The sequence below is a fragment of the Phyllobates terribilis genome, unplaced genomic scaffold, assembly GCF_046119375.1.
Source record: "Phyllobates terribilis strain yellow unplaced genomic scaffold, ASM4611937v1 Scaffold_2__4_contigs__length_985480577, whole genome shotgun sequence".
NCBI classification, from domain to species: domain Eukaryota; kingdom Metazoa; phylum Chordata; class Amphibia; order Anura; family Dendrobatidae; genus Phyllobates; species Phyllobates terribilis.
Window position 1 is genome coordinate 679700069 of NW_027362762.1, and position 27770 is coordinate 679727838.

The 27770-nt window shown below is 40.3% G+C and overlaps 1 protein-coding gene across 12 annotated transcripts in view; it reads right to left on the reverse strand.

The window, feature by feature from the left end:
• LOC141224095 (membrane cofactor protein-like) overlaps positions 1–27770 on the reverse strand; it is a 53535-nt gene that overhangs the window by 16720 nt on the left and 9045 nt on the right. For 3 of the 12 annotated variants that reach the window (XM_073666878.1, XM_073666883.1, XM_073666877.1), the window contains exons 3-12: positions 23122–23185; positions 21096–21287; positions 20771–20867; positions 19378–19457; positions 14233–14415; positions 11984–12163; positions 8130–8186; positions 5596–5652; positions 3675–3725; positions 1421–1477 (exon numbers count right to left, since the gene is read on the reverse strand). In XM_073666878.1, coding sequence (XP_073522979.1) covers positions 1421–1477; positions 3675–3725; positions 5596–5652; positions 8130–8186; positions 11984–12163; positions 14233–14415; positions 19378–19457; positions 20771–20867; positions 21096–21287; positions 23122–23176 — 1009 coding nt within the window. In that variant the 5' untranslated portion in view covers positions 23177–23185. The remainder of the gene's footprint in view (positions 1–1420; positions 1478–3674; positions 3726–5595; positions 5653–8129; positions 8187–11983; positions 12164–14232; positions 14416–19377; positions 19458–20770; positions 20868–21095; positions 21288–23121; positions 23186–27770) is intronic. The other 9 variants (XM_073666886.1, XM_073666880.1, XM_073666889.1 and 6 more) reach the window with 6 other exon arrangements.

Consider the following 27770-nt stretch of genomic DNA (forward strand, 5'->3'; position numbering starts at 1 on the left):
CATATAGGTCATGGGAAGTTTAATAAAATGACACCTTGATATCTGCAATCTGATATATTATGCCATTGAAATCCATGTTATTCAGAATAATGAATCAGCTGTTAAGATCTATGGGTTGGACATAGATCTCCCTGAGAATCTGCCTCCAGAGCTTGTTTTAAATGAAAATGTGTATTACCAGTGTGAGTCATGCAATGGCTAGCAGTCTGCTATCCTGTTCTCCATATCACACTGGCAAAGCCCCCCTTTAAAAACATTAAATAAGCTCTGGAGTCAGATCCTCATGCAGATCTATGCCCATCTTTCCCACTTTGCAGCTAAAATAGCTTTTTCTCTTCAGGGGAGGCTTTCTACAAGATTTGGAACTGTCTGAAAATTGTTGTCCATTCATCGAGAAGAGCATTTATGATGTCAGACAATGATGTTGGCAAGACAACTTGGCTTGCACTTTCCATTCTACTTTACACCAAAGGTGTTCGATAGGGCAGAGGTCAGGACTCATGGGACACACAAAGCTATGCCAATCATGCCTTTATGAACCTTGCTTTGTTTACTCGGGCAACAGTCATGCTGGAAAAAAACAGGTTCTTCCTAAAATGGCTCCCACAAAGTTGAAAGCATAAGTGTCCAAAATGTCTTGGTATACTGGAGCATTAATATTTCTATTCACTTGAACTAAGTGGCCCCAGCACACACTCTCTCTCCTGCACCAAGCGTTACAGTTGACATAATGGAGTAAGGCATGTAAGGTTGTCCTGGAAATCGCCAACCTCAGACTCATCCAGACTGTCATATAGGGAACCAAGATCTGTCACTCCACAAAACACTTCATCAAGTCCAGCGATGGCATACTTTACTCTGTTCTATCCAATTCTCAGCCATGGAAACCCATGTCATGAAGTTCCTGGTGCACATTTTTTGTGCTGATGTTCATGCCAATGGAGGTCTGGAGATCTGCAATTACTGACTGACATTTATGCTCCATGCGTCTCAGAGTTTGGAGATCCAGCCCTGTAACTTTATGCTGTAAGCAAATTCATGGAGGAGTTGCTCTGGTTCCTAAACGCTTCTACATTTCAATATTTCTTCTCATAATTGATCGTGGAATATTTAGGAGGGAAGAAACTTCACAAACGGATTTGTTACAAAAAGGTGTAAACCACTTGCAGAACTCCGGTCAGATTTGGAAACGCAGACAGCATGGCTAAAGGCTTGATTTTATTAATCCATTACAATGGGACTGGATGAGAAATCGAAATTCAAATTCATTGAAGAGATGCATCCAATACCTTTGTCTATATAGTATGTATTCTTCCATGAAAACATGGATACAATTATCACTTTAGGTTTCTCACGTGAACCCAGCCATAATATACAAATGCATTTATTCCTGGAGCTAAATTTTTAATTTAACCTTTACCTCCATTATTCTCATCTTTCTTCTTTGTGGTTGATGGTTTTTGACCAACAGTTGTACCTAAAAATAACAAATATGCCTTCTATAGGTGGGTTTTTCTACTGATATTCATAGACTTTTGAAATCTTTTTGCGTATGGTTTACAAAGCCCAAGCTCCCAAATAGTACGGAAGAATCATTGTGACTTCATTTAGTAACCGGATTGTGCGAGAAGGTTGAGAATTTTTTAAATTGATCCATTTATTCCACATTATTACTTCTGTACTTTTGAGAGACAAGAAAAACATGGCTCCCAGTCATGCAAACATTGGATACAAACAGAAAATAAAAATCTGAGCTTCACAGCGACGAGATTGGAATGTTACATACATCTAAAAGCAGGAAGCAACACAAATATATTAACCATCGCCCAATTTACCAATTCCATCGCCCAAAGATTGAGAGCTTCCAACATCATATAGTGCTCTTTCCCGGTCTAATCTACATAACACTTGTATATAGTAAGCTCATGACAAAGGAGTATACAGAAGTTTACAGTTCAGATATTTATTTTCTGTATTTTGTCACTGCTTTTGATCATTTGTATAAGGGATTAAATAAGCCGATAGATATTGTTTGACCGTAACAAACTGGAAATGTTGAGCATGACATAAATGTGTGTGTTAGCCACTTGGATTGGATATTATCCAATGACAAAGCAATTTCTAAAAACACTAGGCTTTGCTCCGTCACTATAATCTATTTAAAGGGGTTATTCCACCATCAAATATATATTGATTAATGAAGAAAATATTTTTTTCTGACCTTTTTTTTTTTTTTAAGTTAATAGTAAAAATAATGCATGGTTAAAAAGAGATTTATGTTTTAGGATACGAATGGTGCTCCTCAGGCAGGGTTACAAGGGCGTTGATTCTCTCATGCAAGGGAATAGGATTGACTATGGAAAAGTCACTCTGATCTGAGTTTGATCAGAGTTTCAGCTTGGTGTGATCGGATTCTCTTGGATGAAAGAATTGTAGCACACGTGCGGAGAAGATGGATAACCATCTGAGACTGCGGGAATCTGACTGCACTCGGATGACATCCGAGTGCAGTATGATGTTTTATACGCCCCTATAGACTGGAATAGGAGCGCTTGATTCAATTTGCGCAGCTACTTGCAGTATGCTGCGATTTTTTTCCTACACAGTCTGTGGAAGAAAACGCAGATGTGCAATGCCCCATTACATAACACTGTTCTGAGTGCTGTCCGATAAAGCACTTGTCCGAGTTATACTTTCATGTGAGCGGGTACTTACGGCTAGTAACAATGCCTGCAATGTGGTTCGGTGTATGTAACTGACCCAAGTATTCACAATACATCATTCTTCAGTCTCTGTAGCAGCAGTCAACTGTAAAAGTATAATCCTGAGACTTGGCTGGCTCTCTTCTAGTGCAGTAAAAAGCTGGGGGTCAGTATGTACAGAGACTTTCAGGACGGAGGAATATAATTTTACAGCCCAGTGCACCAACTGTGGCAGATTTGACTGCATTTGATCACCTTTCTCTCTATCACCGGAGCTGCAATCGGCATTAAATATTAGATTGCACCATACCGGCAGGCTATATACATATTACCCCTGGCTTTTCACTGCAATAGAAGAGAGCTGGTAAGGACAAAGGATTTTCTTACACAGCGTGTAAGCTACAATGATAGAAGAATGAAGACCGAATGCACATGCTCGGCCACCTAAGATCAGTTATGTATACAGAACCACGCTGCGGGCATTATTACTAACGCTATTGGGTGCCATCCTTGTGATAAAAATAGAAATATCTTTAAAGTCATGCATTGTGTTTAGTATAAGTAAATTGTGAAAAATACCATTTGCTTGATAAATAAATATAAACTATGATGACGTCACAACAACCCCATTAAGTATTTACACAAAATAGGCCAAATCAAGGGATGCAATTTCATAAGCTTTAAAATACTGTATTCAAGCTAATTGTCATTCTTATTTTCTGGACACAAATGTAAAAACCAAATATCTTAAAGTTGCTTAGGAAGAGTCGACAGTAATGTTGAAAGCCGATTTAGCATGAAATAGTAGATCTTATTCATTCACGTAAAGACAAAGAATAACTGAATCCAAATGTAATCAAAATATTTAATTGATCGTTTTGAAAATAAAAGCAAGTGCGCATAGCTGTAAACATATTATGAGGGTTTAGTTATTCTTTTGTAAATTACCCAATAAATTAAAGAGAGTTTTACCTCCGTGTTCGGTCTCCATTTCCTTTGTTGTTGGAGTTGTAGTGACAGTTTCTGATTTTAAAAAATAGGTTTTAACTGGTTAGTATGAAACTACCCGCTGCTATAACCAAGGGTGCTTTCACATTGCGTTCTGTGTACCCGTCGGGACCACCCCCTCAAAACGGGGGCTGGACGTATGTGCCGACAGGGGCCCTAGACTGCAATGGTGACAGTAGAGCAAACGTGCTCTCTGCCTGCACATTTCGGGAGTGTATGACTACAGGAGGTGGACACTCAAACATAGGCTACTCAGTCTCCTCATTACAACTGCCAGCAGTCTGCAATTAAAATATAGAACCTTGTTCTCATGCACAAAAATAAGCAAAAATTTTTGTTTGTGCAACGGAAAAAAAATTTCTGGAAGAAGAGGGAGCACGTGAACTGTGGGTTCCGCACAGAAAAAAGGCAGATTAGTCCCCTGTGGAATAGACCCACTGAATGGGGCGAACTCTCGTGCAGATCCGTGGGTCATTCGCAGTCTCAGATGTTTGCTTATTTTCTTCAAGAAAGGATGTTGTGAATTTGCCAGTGACAAGTCTGACATATGTAAAGCATGCCCTAAAGTGCACTGCATTTTTTCCCCCTAGGTCAATGAGAGCTTCACCATCGGTATATAGCAAGCTCCCACTAGAAGTGGCCATCAGAAGCTTCTATGACCTAGGATTCTAAACTCATGGTCATTAATATAGAATTAATCCCCCATTTTCCCCACTTTGCAGCTAAAACAACCCCTGCTCTAGTAGAAAGGCTTTTTACGAGATTTTGACCTGTCTGAAAATTTTTGCCCATTCATCGAGAAGAGCATTTGTGATGTCATGATGCCAATGTTGGACAAGACAACTTGGCTTTCACTTTCCATTCTACTTCCAAAGGTGTTCAATAGGGCAGAGGTCAGGACTCGGTGCGGGTCACACCAAACTAACCCAATCATACCTTTTTGAACCTTACTTTGTGTACTGGGGCAACAGTCATCCTGGAAAAGAAAAGGTCATTCCTAAAACGGCTCCCACAAAATTGAAAGCATACAAGTGTCCAAAAGGTCTTGGTATACTGAAGCACTAATATTTCCATTCACTGGAACCAAGTGGCCCCAGAACTATCCCTCTTGCACCAAACTTTACAGTGGGGACAATGCAGTAAGGCAGATAACGTTGTCCTGGAAATCGCCAAACTCAGACTCGTCCATTAGACTGTCTGATAGGGAACCAAGATATGTCACTCCACAAGACTTCATCAATCCAGTGATGGCATACTTTACGCTACTCTATCCAATTCTCCGCATTGTGCTTACAGCTGTTTAGCCATGGAAACCCATGTCATGACGTTCCCGATGCACATTTTTTGTGCTGATGTTCATGCCAACAGAGGTTTGGAGATCTGCAACTACAGAGTGAGCAGATCGCAGGTGACATTTATGTTCTATGCGTCTCAAAGTTTGGAGATCCAGCCCTGTAAATTTATGTTGTCCTCAAATTCATGGAGGAGTTGCTCTGGTTCCTAAACGCTTCTACATTTCAATATTTCTTCTCACAATTGATTGTGGAATATTTAGGAGGGAAGAAACTTCAAACCGATTTGCTACAAAAGGTGGAAACCAATTGTGGAACTCCGGTCAGATTCTACGAGCTCTTTAGAATGACCCATTTTTTACAACGTTTGTAAAGGCAGACTGCATGGCTATAGGCTTGATTTTATTATTCCATTACAATGGGACTGGATGAGAAACAAATTCATTGAAGAGATGTGTCTAATACCTTTATCTATATAGTATGTATTCTTCTATGAATACAATCATCCTTATAGGTTATTCATGTGAACCCACCATAACAATATACAAATTAATTTATTCCATGAGCTAAATTATTTTTAATTTGACCTTTACCTCCATTATTCTCATCTTTCTTCTTTGTGGTTGATGGTTTTTGACCAACAGTTGTACCTAAAAATAACAAATATGCCTTCTATAGGTGGGTTTTTCTACTGATATTCATAGACTTTTGAAATCTTTTTGCGTATGGTTTACAAAGCCCAAGCTCCCAAATAGTACGGAAGAATCATTGTGACTTCATTTAGTAACCGGATTGTGCGAGAAGGTTGAGAATTTTTTAAATTGATCCATTTATTCCACATTATTACTTCTGTACTTTTGAGAGACAAGCAAAACATGGCTCCCAGTCATGCAAACATTGGATACAAACAGAAAATAAAAATCTGAGCTTCACAGCGACGAGATTGGAATGTTACATACATCTAAAAGCAGGAAGCAACACAAATATATTAACCATCGCCCAATTTACCAATTCCATCGCCCAAAGATTGAGAGCTTCCAACATCATATAGTGCTCTTTCCCGGTCTAATCTACATAACACTTGTATATAGTAAGCTCATGACAAAGGAGTATACAGAAGTTTACATTTCAGATATTTATTTTCTGTATTTTGTCACTGCTTTGGATCATTTTTATAAGGGATTAAATAAGCCGATAGATATTGTTTGACAGTAAAGACCTGGAAACTTTGAACATCTCGTAATGGAATTCATTTTTGTGTTAACCGCTTGGATTGGATACCATCCAATGACAAAGCAATTTCTAAAAACACTAGGCTTTACTCCGTCACTATACTCTATTTAACCCCTTTTGACCAAAGCTTTTTCTGTTTTTTTGCGTTTTCGTTTTTTGCTCCCCTTATTCCCAGAGCCATAACTATTATTTTTCAGTCAATATGGCCACGTGAGGGCTTCATTTTTGTGGGACAAGTTGTAGTTTGGAACGACATCATTGGTTTTACCATATCGTGTAGTGGAAGACAGGAAAAAATTCCAAGTGCGGTGAAATTTTTACCACGCTCACTGAATGCCAAAACTGACCAGCCATTATTATTCTCCAGGTCATTACGAGTTTGTAGACACCAAACATGTGTAGGTTATTTTTTATTTAAGAGGTGAAAAAAAAATAAAAAATGGCGCCATTTTCCGAGACCCGCAGTGTCTCCATTTTTCAGGATCTGGGGCTGGGTGATGGCTTATTTTTTGTGCGCCGAGCTGACGTTTTTATGGATACCATTTTGGGGTAGAACCGATGTTTTGATCGCCCTTTTTTTTTTTTTTTTTTTTTTTTTTTTTTTAAACACTTTTTGCTTGCTTCAATAGTTTTGATAGGAGACTAGAAGCAGCACTTATCCAATCGCCTCTGCTACATACAGGCGATGAGCACATTTCCTGGATGCAGCAGATTTGCTCACTTGCTATGAGCGCCAACCACTGGGCGGCGCTCATAGCAATCTGGCCATGACAACCACAGGGGTCTCCTGCAGACCCCGGGTTGTGATGCCAACCCATCGGTGACCCACGATCATGGGGGTGGTAAGTGGCGCACTTCCGGCTCGGCGCTGTTAAATGCCGCGGGTAGATCGCGACCGGAGCCCGCGCTAAACAGGGGGTTATGACGTGGGGTGTATTAATACCCCCCACGTCATAAAGGGGTTAAAGGAGTTATTCCACCATCAAATTTATATTTATTAATGAAGAAAATATTTTATGACCTTTTTTAAGTTACTAGTAAAAAATAATGCAAGGTTATAAAGATATTTAAATTTTATGATACGGATTATGCTCTTTAGGCAGGGTCACATGAGCGTTGATTCTCTCATGACAGTCAGACTGATTTGATCAGAGAGTCAGCTTGGTGTGATCCTATTCTCTCGGATGAAAGAATTGCATCATCGGTGCGGAGAAGAGGGAGAACTTAATTTCTCCATGGCCTGTGTCAGCGTAAATCGTACTGCACTCGGATGACACACGCCCCTACAGACTTGAATGGGTGCGTGTGATCAGATCTGCACAGCTACTCGCAACATGCGAGATCAGTTATGTATACAGGTATACAGAACCACGCTGCAGGCATTATTACGAACGCTATTGGGTGCCATCCTTGTGATAAAATAGAAATATCTTTAAAGTCATGCATTAGGTTTAGTATAAGTAAATTGAAAAAAAAAGGGGGAAAAATACCATTTCTTTGATAAATAGAACTATGATGACGGCACAAGAACCCCATTAAGTATTTACACAAAATAGGCCAAATCAAGGGATGCAATTTCATAAGCTTTAAAATACTGTATTCAAGCTAATTGTCATTCTTCTTGTCTGGACACAAATCTGGAGAAATTGCTAAACCCAAATATCTTAAAGTTGCTTAGGAAGAGTCAATAATAATGTTGGAAGCCGAATTAGCATGAAATAGTAGACCTTATTCATTCACGTAAAGACAAAGAATAACTTAATCCAAATGTAATCAAAATAGTTAAGTGATCATTTTGAAACAAGGCAAATGCGCTGCGGTCCTTTTTTCAATGGAAAATTATGAGGGTTTAGTTATTCTTTTGCAAATTACCCAATAGATTAAAGAGTTTTACCTCCAGTTTCAGTCTCCTTTTCCTTTGTTGTTGTGGTCGGAGTCGGAGCAACAATTTCTAATTTTAAAAAACAGGTGTTAACAGGTTAGTGAGTGTTAGTATGAAACTACCCGCTGCTATAACTCTAAGGCCATGGACCCACTATCAGTATTCGGTCAGTATTTTTCTCAGGAGTGGGAGACAATACCAGAAGTGGGTGATAAATGCAGAATTGGTGACTTGTTTCTATTATACCTTTTCTCTGATTGTTCCTCACCTGGGTTTTGGCTCCCACTCCTGAGAAATAATACTGACCAAATACGGATAGTGGGGCCGTGACCTAAGACACAGATATGCACAAAAAGGTGAGCGTTTGACTAGTTGCAGCCAAGCAGCTATTTTCTTTTGTAGGACAATTACATGAAGATTGTATAGAGGTCAATTTTAGTGTTCACAAACATTTTAATATGTTAATGTTATAATACGAAAGTTCCAAAGACAAGAGGAGTACAACATGGTGTTAAATTAGTTTTCTATTTAGGTTTGCTAAGCAAAGCTTTTGCCTTTTTTTTTTATTAAGGATGATTATGGCCAGAGACAGCAGCGTACAGTGCACAGCTATCTCCAGCAGTCCCATAGAGAATGAATGGCATAAGTGTGTGCATGCTTAACCTCCATTCAGGTAAGGATCTGCTTTGCAGTCCCAGTCCTCGAGACTGGACTTCACAGCCAACCGCGATTTTATCTATGTACTTTAAACACAGATATATTGCAGTATAAAAGTATTAGATTAGATAAGATTGCTGGAGAATAGATAGATAGATAGATAGATAGATAGATAGATAGATAGAATTACACACACACATATATAATATAATATAATATAATATAATATATATAATAAAAATTTAAATCCCCCTCCCCCATTTCATTGAGAAAAAAAAAAAAAAAAACATTCGGTATTGCCATATACAGTACAGACCAAAAGTTTGGACACACCTTCTCATTTAAAGATTTTTCTGTATTTTCATGACTATGAAAATTGTACATTCACACTGAAGGCATCAAAACTATGAATTAACACATGTGGAATTATATGTTTAACAAAGTGTGAAACAACTGAAAATATGTCTTATATTCTAGGTTCTTCAAAGTAGCCACCTTTTGCTTTGATGACTGCTTTGCACACTCTTGGCATTCTCTTGATGAGCTTCAAGAGGTAGTCACCGGAAATGGTCTTCCAACAATCTTGAAGAAGTTCCCAGAGATGCTTAGCACTTGTTGGCCCTTTTGCCTTCACTCTGCGGTCCAGCTCACCCCAAACCATCTCGATTGGGTTCAGGTCTGGTGACTGTGGAGGCCAGGTCATCTGGCGTAGCACCCCATCACTCTCCCGCTTGGTCAAATAGCCCTTACACAGCCTGGAGGTGTGTTTGGGGTCATTGTCCTGTTGAAAAATAAATGGTCCAACTAAATGCAAACTGGATGGAATAGCATGCCGCTGCAAGATGCTGTGGTAGCCATGCTGGTTCAGTATGCCTTCAATTTTGAATAAATCCCCAACAGTGTCACCCGCAAAGCACCCCCACACCATCACACCTCCTCCTCCTCCATGCTTCACGTTGGGAACCAGGCATGTAGAGTCCATCCGTTCACCTTTTCTGCATCGCACAAAGACACGGTGGTTGGAACCAAAGATCTCAAATTTGGACTCATCAGACGAAAGCACAGATTTCCACTGGTCTGATGTCCATTCCTTGTGTTCTTTAGCCCAAACAAGTCTCTTCCACTTGTTGCCTGTCCTTAGCAGTGGTTTCCTAGCAGCTATTTTACCATGAAGGCCTGCTGCACAAAGTCTCCTCTTAACAGTTGTTGTAGAGATGTATCTGCTGCTAGAACTCTGTGTGGCATTGACCTGGTCTTTAATCTGAGCTGCTGTTAACCTGCGATTTCTGAGGCTGGTGACTCGGATAAACTTATCCTCAGAAGCTGAGGTGACTCTTGGTCTTCCTTTCCTGGGGCGGTCCTCATGTGAGCCAGTTTCTTTGTAGCGCTTGATGGTTTTTGCAACTGCATTTGGGGACACTTTCAAAGTTTGCCCAATTTTTCGCACTGACTGACCTTCATTCCTTAAAGTAATGATGGCCACCGGGTTTTCTTTACTTAGCTGCTTTTTTCTTGCCATAATACAAATTATAACAGTCTATTCAGTAGGACTATCAGCTGTGGATCCACCAGACTTCTGCACAACACAACTCATGGTCCCAACCCCATTTATAAGGCAAGAAATCCCACTTATTAAACCTGACAGGGCACACCTGTGAAGTGAAAACCATTTCCGGTGACTACCTCTTGAAGCTCATCAAGAGAATGCCAAGAGTGTGCAAAGCAGTCATCAAAGCAAAAGGTGGCTACTTTGAAGAACCTAGAATATAAGACATATTTTCAGTTGTTTCACACTTTTTTGTTAACTATATAATTCCACATGTGTTAATTCATAGTTTTGATGCCTTCAGTGTGAATGTACAATTTTCATAGTCCTGAAAATACAGAAAAATCTTTAAATGAGAAAGTGTGTCCAAACTTTTGGTCTGTGCTGTATGTAAATGTTTAATTTAGCAAAATCTAAAATTAACCTGTATGTAAAAGACTGTAATGCAAAAATAAATAAAAAAAAATTGCCATTGTTTAGTCAATGCACCTACTCCAAAGAAAAGCAAATCAAACCATTGTATGTGCTCCAAAACGTTGTCAGCACAAACATGGCACAACAACAATTGCAACTGAAAATCAACAGAGTCATCTAGAGCTCACTAGAGTTCAGATTTTCTTTAAGTTATTTATAAGCTCAATAATTTTCATGGTCAGATAAAAAAAAAAAAAAAAAATTAAAAAAAAAAAAAAACACTTGGCTTTAGACATTCCCATGCAAATTATGCAGAGTGACTGCTGCAATCTACAGTGAACGAGCAGCTGTGTAGTCATGCCATGATGTCACTGCACATAACAGTTGTGAAAGTAACAAGTGAAATAAAAATTAATCAAAAAGTAATAAAATATCATCCCCATCAATCGCCTCAGCCAAAGATCCCAGCCCATGAAAGCTTATAATCTGAATGAGACGGGTGAGACAATGGGTACAATTTTGTCCAAGGGACCAGACTCTTGTATAGCCAAGGGGAATATAAATAAAGCTGCACGATGTAGTCACTCTGCACTTTATATGCAACCAAGATGTTAGGTGTGAACAGGGCAGAGTGGAAATATTTGTGGTCAGGTCATGCAACATGTGCCTCCTTGATGCAGAGCTCACAATACATTATCGGTAGCTGGCGGATGACCGATGGTTCGGCCAACAGGACAACCAGCATCTATCTTCCCTGATTTTCCCACATGGAGAAGCTCTTGCACTGCCGAGCACACCAGTGATCCCCATGAGAGCATAGCTCTCTTGCAGCGGCTTATCTCGCCAAGAACAAAAGGATTGGCAGCCTGAAATCAGGACACTACAAACAGGGCAACAAACTTATTGTTCCCTGACAATATCTTAAATGCGCCTTGCTAGAGGCGGTGAATCCGCTCCCCTTTCCTACAAGAAAATATGCCATACAGAAAATATCATGAAGTGCACTCTTTTCATGTGAAGCCTCTTCGAGTTGCAGCCAAGTTTCATTTTTGTGCTTACGTTTTTTCCTCCCCTTCGTCCAAGAACGTTAACATACTTTTTCCTTCAATATAGTTGTATGAGGGCTTGCTTTTTAGCGGGATATCTTACCTTACGCCATCTACACTCGCACCAGACATGTGATCCAATGTTATGTTGCTGCGTTAGAGTAGTGTGTGAGATGGCTAGAAGGTGATGAAGCCATACTTACTGCTGCAGGTGGGCAGAGGAGGATCCCACTCACTACTAGCATTGCATTTTATAGAAGGCGATCCAGTCATGGTGTAGCCTGATAGACATTCAAAGCTAACAGCAGAATTTAGAGTGTATGGACCAGAAAATCCAGATAATTTTTTTGAATTGTCGACATCTGGAGATTTACAATCCACCACTGCATGGGGACAAAAAAAAAAAAAAAGCACACATTAAAAAAAAATAGGATTCAAAAGAAACAGACTGTTTTTTTGTTTTTTTTTACATTGAAGTATCCTAAAAAATCCCTCTTTTACCAAGAATACAACATTGTTGGAGAAATTTCCATGCATGGAAATCAGACCTCTATGCCCATTTGTGCTAGCTGCCAACCTGTAAGAATTTTGGATTGGATCAGGAATTGACAATAATCACAAAGCGTCCATATGGCTTGCCGTTTGGTGAACAGCTGTATATGTTTTTGAAATACAGGGGAGTTCAATAAACCATAAGAACCGTCGGGTTATTTGCTATTGTTACATCCCTAGAATAGGAAATAAATGTGTGATTGCTGGGACTGCCACCAATCACTAGAATGGGATTTCCAATTTCCCTGTTCCTTGTTACCAGAGAGGCACATTTATGTTACGTTTGATAGAATAAGTGGTTAAATGGAGTCTCCTTTGAACTAAGTACAGGTGCCTGGTGCACCCTTGGGGTGGCCAAACGGTTTAGTGCACCTTGCATCTATCTCCACCCTCTTTGTCTTTATAAAGCCAGAGCTGTAAATCAAAATAGAAGGAGGAGGTGTGAAGATCTAGGGAAAAAAAGTAGGTGGGAAGGTGCACTGAACCATTTGGCCACGCCAAGTGTGCACCAAGAATCTGTACTTTGCTGTAACAATCATTCTGTGCTGACAGACTTCCCTTAAGCATATACACAAATGCAGGACCCTCATTCTAATGATCCTAGGGAAAAACAGCGGTGGGCGATCCCTGCAACCGTACATTAATTGTCTGTCCTGCAGAGACATTATCACTATATTTCAATGTGAAGAAATGGAATCCGGCACTGTAATTGCCTAACTGTAGGGATAAAGTAGAGTGAAACTATATTAATGATGGGTAACTTCCCCAAGCTATCAGTGCCGATTGTTAGGGGCAGCTACCAGTCACTAACATAGCGCTTCACTCTACTTTATCCCTACAATTAGGCAGTCAGACTGATGAAGGTCTGATGTTCAAGACTGAAACGTTATTTTTGGATTGCACTACAAATAAAGCATTAATGTTCTATTTTTCACACTTTGGAGGGACGGATTCCCCTTCTTTACATTGGATTTATGGAGTGGTATCCTATCCGAGCACCCACTCACACACTGACACATATCTTGTCCTTTTGTACTTTATCAATACGTTTCAAAACCTTATTTTTTATTTTTTTATATAAACACTATTATGGTATACAGCATGCATGTCAAACTCTGGCCCGTGGGCCAAATCTGGCATGCAGGGTGGTTTTATTTGGCCCGCGACTCCAGAACCACCATCCCTATGTTGGCCCATTATTCTGCATGGAGGACTACGTGGGGCCCATTATTCTGCATACTGGCTGGGCCGCGACTTTGTCCAAGTTTTTCATTTTGGCCCTCTGTGTGTTTGAGTTTGACATCCCTGGTACACAGAGATAATAGAGGGTTAGCCTTCTGTTCGGTATCCTCATCTCTTGGCCAGCGTGAAGAGAGTCTTTCTATCGGAGGACCTGCCCTGTATTACACAGTTCCATTGATTTCAGTAAGTAGTGTGTAAAGCCTTGATTCCCCTGAGTGGGGACTGCAAAGAAATTAAATGCTTACTGCCAAACTTCCCTACAGATTACAGATGATCATCAGATTCAAATAGGTTACCAATTGATGATTTGTTAAAGAGAGCACCTTTAATGACATCACATGGTTTCATAGAAACCATATAATGCTGAAGTTGCGAAATCTACAGTACAGCCAAACCTGTCCTGAGCACTTCATCAAAGGCCACATGTACATTGATGTGCTGTCAGCAACAAAACCATAGGACAGGCAGGAAGTGGTGCCAATCAGATAAAGAGCAACAGCAGTCTATATTACTTCCTACATTTCAAGGAACATGTGTCTGATAAATTTCCACCACGCCCATGGGGTACTATAAAGTATAAAACCCCTTAATAGTAATGAAATCAAAACCATTGCATGCAGTAAAGAAAAAAAAAAATAGTCACACTGAGCTCTCATACCTATGCACTTTGGAGGATCCCTGCTCCAGTTTCCATAGCCCGTGCAATATATAGACTTCTCGCCAATAAGTGAGAATTTGGAATTGACACATTTATAAGTTACAGCATGCTGGTATTCATACTCATCCATATCTGGTTCATAAAGTCCATCTGGTATTGGTAGTGGAGGGTGACAGATCTGAACTGTGAAAAAAATACAATCTAATATAATATATAAAATGTATTTATTAATACTTACAACCATCAGTTATGCAACATCACACAATTTTTTGCACATTTCACTGCCAAGGATGTATGTAATGGCTCAGAAGCTTAGCGGACCGTCAGTGGGTCTAGGCTTAATATCTAGATATTAGTAATTGTTTGAAGGATGGCAGGTTCTGACCATCAGATTTGTCTTTTTTCCCCCCACCATGAGTGATTAAATGTTTACTGCCATCTGGATCCTGCAGATTTTCTGCCTTTTCAGTTTGGATAATTTTGTGAAATGCTGAGCTTGTGAACATTGGCATAAGAAGCATGCATGTATGAACTTCGCACGTCATGAACTTTCATTTGCAGGAAGTATTGTTTTTCTAAGACTCCGTGTGACTCGGACTAATGTGTAGACCAAAAGAAAAAAAAAAAAAAAGAGCTAGATTAAGTTAGATGTGCATCCTTTTCTATTAATTAATCACAAGCTTGATTTCTATTCTTCTCTTTCTAACCCAGCATATGGCTCAGTATATACATTTTTCAGTGATCAATCAATTCACCACCTTCACTGATCAGCCACCTTAAGCATCTATCATTTTACCTTCTAGCTAACCTTGCATAGTTTTTTCTTAGGTGGCACTGAATTAGGCGCATTTATGTTCCCTTTTCTTTTTCACACTTTACATCTAAACTTTAAAGCACCACTCCTGTCCTTAGTGTCAGAAGCTACGTCACAAGCTCTCAATGCAAGTCTAAGAGCCAGAACAAGGAAAACGATGAAGGCGGCGGTGACAGGCGAGTATGAGATATGTTGCAGGGGAATTACATTTGCGGAAAGAAAAAATGGAAGAGCGCAGCAGCCTGCCATCTAGATGTAGCAGAGCTAGACATGTCACTGGACAAATGGATTAACCACTCAATGGACAAGTGGGGAATATGGTTGTTTATTTATTTATTTATTTTTTTAACAGGGGACTTTGGCATCAGAGGATTATCTTCATGTCAGATAGGCGACTATTATGTTGGTTTATTATTTTTATTCTTTTACAGGGGACATTGCCTTCAGTGGATTAGACGTTAAGGTGAGTATATCGGTTTTTTTATTTTTATTTCAATAAAGGAGTGTCATTATTTCAAATAAAGGACTTTATTCTGGGTGTTTTTTTTATTTACAATTTGACTATGGGGTTAGTAATGGGGACTTCCTATAGACATATCTCTATTACTAACCCCTGGGTTTCATGTCAGCTGCCAAAACAAAGCTGACATTAACCCCAACCCTTTTACCCCACTTGTCAACGCACCAGCGCAAGTGGGAAGAGCGGAGACTAAACGCCAGATCTGGAGCATCTTATGGATGCGCCTTTTCTGGGGCAGCTGAGAGCTGATGCTTTTAGTCTAGGAGGGGGGGGGGGCAATATCCAAGGCCCCTTCCTAGCCTATTAATATCAGCCCGCAACTGTCTGCCTGGCCTTTGCTGGTTATTAATTATAGGGGGAACCCCACATTTTTTTTCCTTGAAGGGGTTCGGCGGGGGGTGTAAAGGGGAGTCACCTATCTTAATAATCAGTAAAGGCTAAACATACAGCTGTGAGCTAATATTAAAAGACTCGAAAGCGATCCCACACCATTTTTTCAGAAATGTATTTATTAATTAAATACATGTACAGTTAGCTACACTAGCAAAGCACCAATATTTTTATCCGTTTAGAAGAATATTTCCTTTGAAAATTATCTTTATATGAAATAGAGAATTACTTTATGTAAAAGCTAATGTTAAAAAACGCATTCGCATGTCATTCGTATGCTAGAGGAGAAAAATTGCATTGTACTTGCATGAAAACCGCATGACACTTGTACTACTTTTCAGGAACAACTTCGGACCGATTTTTTTTTTTTTTTCCTTTTTACGGTGATGGGTATGAGCCCTTAAAGCGCCACTCCAGCGGTGCAATAAAAAAAAAAAAGTAGATCTTCAATGCAATGTGTAATCCGACTCTTGAATACTTTTTGCAGCAAGCAGAAGGGAGGGGGCTGAGAAGCAGGGGGTGACAAATCCCACAGCAGCTGCAAGCTGCACAGGATGTCCCTTCCCCCACTCCTTGTGCTTCTTTGTGTAAGAAACTATAATTCAACATCGAGTTATGGGAACACGATATGTCCCAGTGATAAACAAACTAGATTTTTGATAACTTACGAATCGGAGAATCTCACCCTAGCTTTAAACACAGCCCAGCGTGTAAGGAAAGGGAGATACCCGACACACCCTTGCGGGGACCCCTAGGGCTCCGGTGTTTGGATCAAGCTGGGCCCCTGCTACGCGTGGATATCAAACACCGGAACCGGCTCCCTAGGACCGCTCAGTAAGGAATTCTATCCCCTTTTAGTTTTGGGGAATCTGTAGTTGGGGGAGATCTGGATGCAGCCAGGGGGCAGTAGTGGGAGTGAACCAGAGAGTGTAACAGTCCCTGCTGCCAGAGCCCATGGTCTTTTTTCCCTGGGAGGTCGCGAGGATACATCGTGGTGGGAAAAGTCTGGCAACAACAAAGAGGGCCCGCAAGCCTCCCATGTGGCAGCCCTTCCCCCGAAAGGTCGTCCATCTGATCGGTAATTGACTCGTAGTAACTGCTTTATACCTTTTGTACCCCAGCTATTGTATTCGTAACTCTGACCATTGAGTATGTAGAACCCTTACATATATATTGTTTGTCTAGTATGCCCGTAAGGCGATTAAATAGATAAATTTAACCTTGGGCTGTTCTTTTATATCGATCCACCAAACACGCTACCGGGCTGGTTTCTAGCCCGCTATAAGTCCGTTATATCAAATAGAAACTGGTGGCAGCTCTCCCAGGCTGACCAGGCTCTGCTTCACTGGAGCTAGTGAAAGAGCCTCTCAGCCTGTCAGGGGTGTGAGCGAGTGTGGTGCCACATCAGTGACTGAGTGGGCCTCCTCGTCTCACTCCCTGGTGCCTTCCTGTACCCGTGTGGACATGGGGTGTCTGTGCATAACTGTACCAATCTGACCTTAAGCGCACTCAAGGGGGTTGCGGAACCTCACGTAGGTGCAGAGGGCAGGTCCGCACCACGTGCGCCGTCTGACGTAATAGTTACGTCAGGTGGGTTGCGGGGTGTGGATCCATCACATTGGTGGCAACAGTGGGATTCTGTGGGGTCCCTCTGATGCCATTTCATCACAAGTGGTGGCAGCGAGATTTTGCGGCGTCTCCCTGCTGCCATTTCTTGACATTGGTGGCAACGGTGGGATTCTGCGGGGTCCCTCTGGTGCCATTTCATCACAAGTGGTGGCAGTGGCGAGATTCTGTGGGGTCACCCTGCTGCCATTTCATCACACCATCACTTGCTTCTACAGGTGCATCTCAGTAAATTAGAATATCATCAAAAAGTTCATTTATTTCAGTTCTTCAATACAACAAGTGAAACTCATTATATAGAGTCATTACAAGTAGAGAGATCTATTTCAAGTGTTTATTTCTGTTAATGTTGATGATTATGGCTTACAGCCCATGAAAACACAAAAATCATTATCTCAGTAAATTAGAATACTTTATAACAGTTTGAAAAAGTTTTTTAAAATCCGAAATGTTGGCCTACTGAAATGTATGTCCAGTAAATGCACTCAATACTTGGTCCGGGGGTCCTTTTGCATCAATTACTGCATCAATGTGGTGTGGCATGGAGGCGATCAACCTGTGGCACTGCTGAGGTGTTATAGAAGCCCAGGTTGCTTTGATTGCAGCCTTCAGCTCGTCTGCATTGTTGGGTCTGGTGTCTCTCATCTTCCTCTTGACAATACCCCATAGATTCTCTATGGGGTTAAGGTCAGGCGAGTTTGCTAGCCAATCAAGCACAGTGATACTGTTGTTTTTACACCAGGTATTGGTACTTTTGGCAGTGTGGACAGGTGCCAAGTCCTGCTGGAGAATGAAATTTCCATCTCCAAAAAGCTTGTCGGGAGAGGGGAAACTTCCTGGTAGACGGCTGCGCTGACTTTGGTCTTGATAAAACACAATGGAAATACACCAGCAGATGACATGGCTCCCCAAACCATCACTGATTGTGGACTTCACACTAGACCTCAAGCAGCTTGGATTGTGGCCTCTCCACTCTTCCTCCCGACTCTGGGACCTTGATTTCCAAATGAAAATTGGAACTCTGGGACCTTGTGTAGTGTGTCAATGGCAGCCTTCTGGACATCTGTCGAGTCAGCAGTGTTTCCCATGATTGTGGAGCAGACAGACTAAGGTCAGACTAAGGGACCTTTTTAAACGCTTAGGAAGCCTTTACAGGTATTTTTTTGCTAATTATTTTAATTTTCTGAGATAATGACTTTTGTGTTTTCATTGGCTGTAAGCCATAATAATCATCAACATTAACAGAAATAAACACTTGAAATAGATCACTCTGTTTGTAATGACTCTATATAATATGAGTTTCACTTTTCGTATTGAAGAACTGAAATAAATGAACTTTTTGATGATATTCTAATTTTGTGAGATGCACCTGTATAAGTAAATGTTCATTCCCCCTATGAATACAGCTAGTGCCCAATATCAATAGCCATTATACGGTAGCTTCTGTGTGAGTGAACAAAAACCATTTTAAAAGGGTTTCCATTTTAACTGTTTCTCTGAATATCGGCTTGCGCTAGCTAAAAATAATAAAAATCAGCTTTATGCAATAACTACAGGTCCATCAGTATCTGTGATAATGTTGCAATCTTTGCTGTCATGATGACTAAAGTGCATGTGATCGCTCCCGCCAAATCACTGGTCTCAGAGGTCTTGTGCCATCTACTCTTACATGCATGATTGCTGATCCCAGGGATTGGATGCAGCAATCAAATGCTTGCTAATAAGCTGGGAAATCAATTAAAAGCAAAAATCACCCACATCAACATTAACAGGTCTCACTACACCACAGCTTTACCTTGACATTCAGGAGGCGCATTACTCCAAGTGCCATCTGCCAGACAGTCTCTATAGGTAATCTTCGATATCATGAAGTATCTAAAATACATGAAATAACGCTGTAAAATACATTTGTAGAAACTCCCCACAAACATTTTCATGGCAATTTTGCTTCCCATACTCATTATAGCATGATCTCCAACAAACATTTTTTACTATGCATTTCTGCATCCGGTCATCTCATACATTATACTAAACACATGCCTCACTTGGATAAGGGGCATATTAAAAGGAATAATCTCAGAACAGACACTGGGGAATCTCTCTTGAATATTCCACAAGTGTCCAATTAGGGGGGAGAGGTGGCATGGCAGTATCGAAGCACCAATGCCATTTTATTCTTACCACTGATTAGATATTTTTGGCATTTATACGCCTATTATTTCGGTGACTAATTTTTCACTGAGTTTTGAGAATACTAATTATTACTGTATTGTTGTTATTGTACAGATTAAATCAATTTCAGCCAATCAAGGAAAAACAAATCTTAGAGGGATGGTCTAGTGAAAACAAGTTGTCATCTATCCACAGAGTAGGTGATGACTTACTGATCGGTGAAAGGCCACAACGCAACCTGTTCACGTCATGGGCGCACCCCCCCTGCCAGCGTGTGTTAAATGCCGCTGTCAAAGATTGACAGCGGCATTTAACATGTTAACAGCTGTTGGGATAAGAGGCAAAGGATGGCGGAGTGAATCAGCCAGCAGAGTCAGGGACACGACACATGACGTAAATGTGCTTCATATATTGTAACGGGGTTAAGAATGGTGTATGTCTAAGCTGCTACAGTCAACGCCTCCTTGCAATCAATGTGCTTACACCAATCTAACAAGCAATACTTATCCAGTATTGTGAGAATTACATAACTTATGTAGGATACCCTGAAATATTGATTGTATGAATGATTGGTTAGAATTAGTGTAAATGCTGTATGTCCAGAGAACGAATGGCAAATGAGGTGTCGCTTGTTTTTCGGTGATTGCCGACATAAAACCCATTGTTCATTGTCAGCACACCATCTCATGTAAACAGGCATCTGCCTGTCTCTAGTAATAGACACTTTATGAGGGTGAAGAAACCATTGTATGAAAGCAGCATTTATCACTGAGGAGAACGTTACAGAAATGGTGTGGCTGAAACTCACATTTCACCCTTTGCACCACAAAGTGAAATACGCAAGGGCACGTTGTAGATTTCTTAATACCCCATGCAGAAGGGCAGACAATAACACAGAGGATTTTCTGGAAAAAAATACTACATTTACAATATGGAGACACAGACACTGAACCTTAAAAGTAATCGTATAATTCTAGCAATCATATGCACTTACACAGTAACAGAACCAAACTCACCCAAAATCACAAGTGTAGTTTACTCTAGATCCAAACAGCACATCAGTAATGGATGTTTGTCCATTTGGTATATCACCAGGATATCCACATGATCGGCCTTAAAAAGTAAAAATGTGAACATGAGTGTCATTTTCAACAAGGGGGTTTACCTTAAAGGGAATCGGTCACCAGGTTTTTAGCACCTAATCTGAGAGCAGCATAATGGAGAGACAGAGACCCTGATTACTAGGCTGCGGAACAGCCTGAAGGGCCATTTTAGTATTAGTTAATAAAAGGTAATTTTATAGATATAATAAAAGAACTAATAAACCTTTCAAAGACTCACGTGTACAGAATTCATCAGGAGTAGACCACGACGAGTTACTTAAGCAAGTAATCACATTGCTTGTTCGTGGAACAGTAATATACCCAGGCTGGCAAGTATAGTTTACAGTTGCACCAACAGTAAAGTTATCCTGGTCAGAATATAGTGTATCCAGCGACCCATAGTCCAGCCTCGGAGGTAGTCCACAGTTACCTAATTACAATAGCAGGATTAGAAGAGGAAAAAAAACACAAAGACACCTATTATGTGACAACTGCACAATAATTCAGCCTGAAGCAGAGTTGAAGTGGTTTTCATATGCCATCACTTTCTGACACCCACAATGCTGAGAGTAAAAGTGCGAAACCAGTGCTGTGGCCTTGTCTCTAGTGCCCTCAGGGCCACCGACTGTACAGTGACCTGCATGGATATATTCATATTCTTGCGTGATCAAAATTGGTGCAATTAAATATAGGGCAAATAAAGAAAGAATGGGGTAAAATTATAACCTTGGTATTCATAAACACATTTATTAAAATAAAAAAACAAAAGACAAAACCTATCCAAGTTTTATCTATATACTAAAAATGTTCACAATTATTTCCATCGGTGACACGGCATATGTCTAGGCAGTAGTTTAGTTCTATCCAGATGCGTGCTAACTAGTGATGAGCGAGTATGTTCTATTAACCCTTTCGCCGAGTATGCTCGGGGGAGCACCGAGTATTTACAGCTGCTCGGTGATATGTTTGAATCGCTCCCGTGTGCATGATTTGCGACTGGCAGCTTTAATACGTGTGAGGAATGTGTAAGAAACAGACATTCCTCACATCTATTAAAGCTGTCAAACCGTCGCAAATCATTGAACACGGGAGCGATTCAACCATATCACCGAGCAGCTGTAAATACTCGGTGCTCCCCCGAGCATACTCGCCGAACGGGTTAGTAGAACATACTCGCTCATCACTAGTGCCAACATATCCTTGGGTATGGACTCTGTGGTTTCAGTGATGCGCTGTTCCAGCCGTTCAGATTGAGTAGCTGGATGGGGCAGATATACAGAGCCCTTGATGTATCCCCACAAAAGGAATAAACATGCAAGGTTTCGATCTAGCAATCGTTGAGGCCTTCGTAACATCAATGTTTCCAGCGTGGCTGATCCAATGTTCTGGTAGAGCTTCATTCAGTCATCAACCAACAACCAATTGGAAATGTGGAGGTGTACCATCCTGCTGTTAGAGGAAGATCTGCCAAAAGAAAGCCATTTGTTTAATGTGTCCAGTTAGAAATGGCCAGCAACAGGATCCTTGGCAAAAGACTGTAGACTTTGTGTCTGCTCATTGCACAGAACACATTCACTTTTGGCGAGTCCTTCATGTGCTTGATGAGGACTCATTGTGTTTCTGAGCCCTTCTAACACCAAAATTCAAACTATTCGGAGAATGACCATGGCTTGTCAGCGAATTCGTCCTTTTCCTATCGGCCCTGCAAGTCAATGCAAAAGCCACAGCGTTTTGATTTATCGTCTGGTTTCACCTCCAGAACAAGATGTGATCTGTATGGCTTACAATGCAGTGGTACGATACGCCATAACGTGGTTTGTGGTGGCTGTACTTCCATACTAGTCACCATGGTCAACTTTCTAAGACTTTGCTCGTACACGGATCGAATCCTGTTCACGATCTCTTCTGAAGTCTTTGGGCGGCCCGGACTTTTCCCATGACATCCGTAAATGCTTCATCCAACACAAAGTGCAGTTTCCTATGTGGAGCACATTTACCATTCTGCTTCTTCTTGCGTTGATACTACGAGCTCATGTCACACCATGTAAGCACATTTTACATTTGGCTCTTGAAACTTGGAAGCTGAGCAGTAATTGACTTCTACGGACAACAAAGCCAGTTTTGCTTTGATTTTCAGTCACTGGCCATTTACTACTGATGTTACTTGGACTATAGGCCTTACATTTGCACAGTCCTTTTTGAACCACCCAGTATATAGAAATAGATTTAAAAAAATAATTCTACTTTCTATGAATACAACTTACCATAACTACTTCCAAAGAAGGCTGGAAGGAGTAAGAATGTCCAGTAGTATCCCATGTTTTTTTTCTGCAAAATAAAAATTAGATATTGAAATAACCAGTCTCCATTGCCTCACATTTCCTAACACTAGGGGGCAGTCTTTTCCACGTTTACTCCTAGAATAAATAAATCATGAATGTATATTTTTATTTTTTTATTACTGTGTAACACATCACCCCTGAGAAAAACAACACACACAATGTCATCTGGTGAATATGGGAGGCAAAACTCGATTACTGCAATTTTTAACTACTGCTAAAAATAATAATGAATTTCCACAAACAGTTCACAAATTAGTGCTATACTACAGTAGTCCTAGATTTTAAGATTACAAGGGGCAGCACCGCAAGCTACCGTACATATCCATTTTACAGCAGTGGTCAGGTTTACATTAATTTGGCAGGTGGCTGGAAACCCTACTCTGAGCTCTTCCTTGTGCGGTTTTCTTTGTACAGCCCATTAAATAGAGGCTTGTATTAGCAGTAAGATGCCAATGCATTCCTTGTGAGGATTTGCTGGAGAAGAAATATAAAAATCAGGAATCAAGAAGGATAGATTCATGTCACAATTTTTCATGTTATATTTCCAAAAAATTATGGTGTTGTGGTTTCGTAAGGATCTCAAAAAAAAAAAAAAAACGTTAATCAGAGAAAATCAGACCACTGATGATGCCCGTGTGCAAATTATTTTGTTTGAGAAGAAATGTCCCCATTTCATTTTGTTTTTTAGCAAAACATAGTGGAAAGTCTGCTGTTACCTTGATGATAAAAAACAAAAAACACATGGACAAACATGAAATTCGAGTCCCGTGCGCTGACCATACAGAAGGCAGCATAATCTGATGACAGATCCACTTACAGATAAGACGTCACTCACTGCTTTATCATCATTATCTTCGTAGCAAAAATCAGCACAAAAACAGGATATGAAAGCACGTGAAAAGCAGGTACATTGCACTAGTCACACAGTAAAAACTGCAAGGATTCAAAAGATAGATACCAGTACAGACAATGCCTTAAAGGGATTCTCTACACTTTTTAAATGGGTAGATTTGCAAAGTGCTTGTAAAAACCAGCAACATTACAATTAATCGGTTAAAAATACTCTGTCCTAAAAAAGAAAAAAAAAAAGGAAGAGGGATTTTTCATTCTATAATTTATTGCATGTTGACTACATTTCGGCCCACCCTTCCGTCTATCAGAGGTGGTCAGCTTCCTAGACACCAGCGCAAACTGCAAGCTCTGGAGCTAGCCACCTTTAATATCAGCGCTGCAGAGGAAAAACCGCCTCTGCTTGTAACATGGCAAAGTAGGCAGTACGGACCGGCTGCACAACCATGCTATGGGAGCAGTGCACTCCTGAAGAAAGAAGATTACAATCTCCTTAACTTGTTTCCAAACCCAATACATCCCCACATGCACAGTACAACATTAAACTAACATGAAGGGAAAAAAAATGTATATTATGGCATGAGGTTATTAAATTCGTATTACGGCAAACTGTACAACTCCTCAATTCAAGAAAACTGACTGGTAGACATATCTGAGCTGGCCACCTGCAACATCAAGACAATGCATACAACCTGCTCTGACATTACTACAGATCGGAACTTATGTGGTGGCGAACAGGCATAGTATTGAGGGGTATATGGATAGACTGGAGGTTACATGGCGCGGTACTACGCTGCCCAGCAGGTACCCACGAGTGCCTTACTTTGCAACAAGCAAACTCTTCTGCATAAAAGCTGGTTTCCTTCATACGTAAAGCGTAACCATCATTTTATCATTCCAGAAATCAATAGTACACATGTAAATGAGAAACTCTGTAATATCATCTTATTAGAGGAAGTGGCTTCTTCCACCTCCTGATCTGATGTGTTCACTCTCAAAATTCTCAATTCACAGGTAAAATCTGTATTCAATGAACAGACTTTCCCATTATGGAAATTGAAAACAGTTGGTGCTCATAAACTTCTATGGAGAACTGTAAGTGATATTTCAGAACTTACACTAGAATGTCTGTCTGCAGCTCCTGCCCGCTACCTCTCCATAGAATTTAAAAAGCTCCATCTTCCATCTCCTATGTCGGTCATGTTATCGTCTTCATTGGATACAAATTTTACCCATAAATGGAGAATGAAAGATCAGTCCAGGGGAATGAGCAGATTTCCCTGGCAGATATGTTACAGAGATGCTTATATTCTATTGATGTATGATATAAGAATTAAAAATGGTGGTTACTCCTTAACCCAGTAAGGACATAAGTTGATTCAAATTGGTTTCAGTTTCAAATTATGGAAGAAATATGTCCCTAAATAAACTTGGCACTGATCCCCTGGACTATTTAGGCTTTGGGCAAAAAATAATTACCCACAAATGCAGATTGGACATATTGTATAATTTTTCTTCTGAATTCTGATTATCGCACATAGAAATTGTACACACGTAGCGGCCATGAAAACCAAGTCTACACAAGTACGTAGCAAAATCGGTGCACTTATCAAAGCGATTTATAATGGCCGTGTAGGTTGCATTTAGAGATGCTGTATACCTACCCGGAACCTATTTGTAGAGTTGTAAAAATACATGTTGGCAACTTCATGTAGACTAATCCATAGAGTTCAATCAGCACTCAGCTATGAAGAAGGTAGAGGACCCCTTCCAAGCTTTGCTATCAGAACACCACCATCAGAAGAGGGCTCCTGTGCAAGAACAGTATTTGGGCTCTTTGAAGTTCAACAAAGTGTCTGTGACAGAAGCGGTTTGCTATGTCCGCCCTTGCTACAACCTCCCTGATCATTTCCTATGCTCACTGCAGTTTCATGAGAACTACATGCCTGTATTTTATCACTGGAGGGCAATATTAAAATATATTTACATGGATGATATCCATTTCCTGGAGCGACCCAGAGTAGTCACTGCGGTAAGTGGACACCATTCTGCTTTTGAATAACATTTATCATTCGACATTTTCAGACTCTAGTCATTTGTATAAAAGGGTCTCAGTGTCCGACTCACATAACTTATCACCTGTCGTTACAGTAAGCCACCCCCAGGGGGCAGAGAGTCTCTTTGAAGTTGTCAGACAGTGAGCATTATGTACTGAAGAAGACGCCTTTATAGGGGGATCTGGCAAAATTCACCTTTCCCATCGGCTCCACCCTTTCCTTTTAGGGGATGCTTTATTTAGATGAATTTTTGGCAAAACTGCAATACAAATGCTGTGGTTTTGTTAAAGTGCAACTTTTTTCATGTAGTTACAGGAGCTGCTGGAGAATAGTCTATTACAACGGCTGAAATCCACATACAAGTGGCAGAGGTAAGGTGTAGAATTGGCTGCAGATTTCTCAACAGCTTTGTGAGAATCTCATTTATTGCCTTAAGTATCCTTATAGTAAAGAAATGAGTGACTGAACATTGCGAGGGGGTGTCGTCTTTTCTATAGATTGGATCAAGTCAACATCCAAAAATTGTAAGGCAAGTATCACACATCGGTAAAATCCATTCTTGTATTGAAAGACCTGAGATAGGCATATATGAAGCGGTCAGCTCTGGCCAGGACACCCAGGGTCCGTAGACCCACGGCAAATCTCTGACCGATTTGCAGACATCTGAATGCGCCCTAATTGTAAGTAAAAATCAGAAGTGGCTTTGAAAAATAGATAAAAGGTGTGAGAAGCCTATAGAAGGACTATATGATATTGATGGCTCGCTCGTTACAAGTCAATGGGTGTGCAAGAACTTTTCACATGCATCTTATATGGATTCATTGCAATTATTAAAATAAGAAAAGGGAACATTTATTTTTCTATCTAATAAATTATAAATAAAAAATAAAAAAAAAACACGCAACACACACACACACACCAATACAAATTAAAAAATATTGTCTTTTCTCCTGGGAAAAAAAAATAAATCAGATGCTTTCTTGGACTGATATCTGAACTCAGCTGAAAGCCAAAGAGCAGGGAAAAAAAAATTTAGATATGGACCAAGAAAAACAACTAAGTGCAATACGGACATAAACAGTACAGGTAGTTATAGTATAGCACATAGTCTCAGTTTTCCTCAGCTATTGCATAGGTGGGACTTCCGATAGATATGAGATAGATAGATACACATATTACATAAAAACACACATATACATGCACACAGTTGAAAACATTAAGGATGATGTCACACAAGCAGCTGTGTAACCTAATGGGAGTGGACTATCAGCAGGACAATGTGTCCTGCCACACTGCAAAAATTGCTCAGGGATGGTTTAAGGATCATCACATTTCAAGATATTGATGTAGATAACACAGACGTCAACCTGACTGAACATGCGTGTGATGTGCTGGAAAAACATGTCCGTTCCATGGAGACCTCGCCACAATGAACATGACTATGGATCTGATGCCATCATCTTGGTGCCAGATAAAACTAGACACCATCAGAGAGCTTCTTACCCCCCCATGTGTCAGTGGCTCAGAGAAGTTTAGTCTCAGACAATATTAAGCAAAAGGTTTTTGTATTATGACCAATCAATGCTGGTAATAATTTTCTGCGGCTGTTCTAGGCCACTGTACTGCGGCATTTATTGGGCGCTTGGTGATATTATATACAGCGTT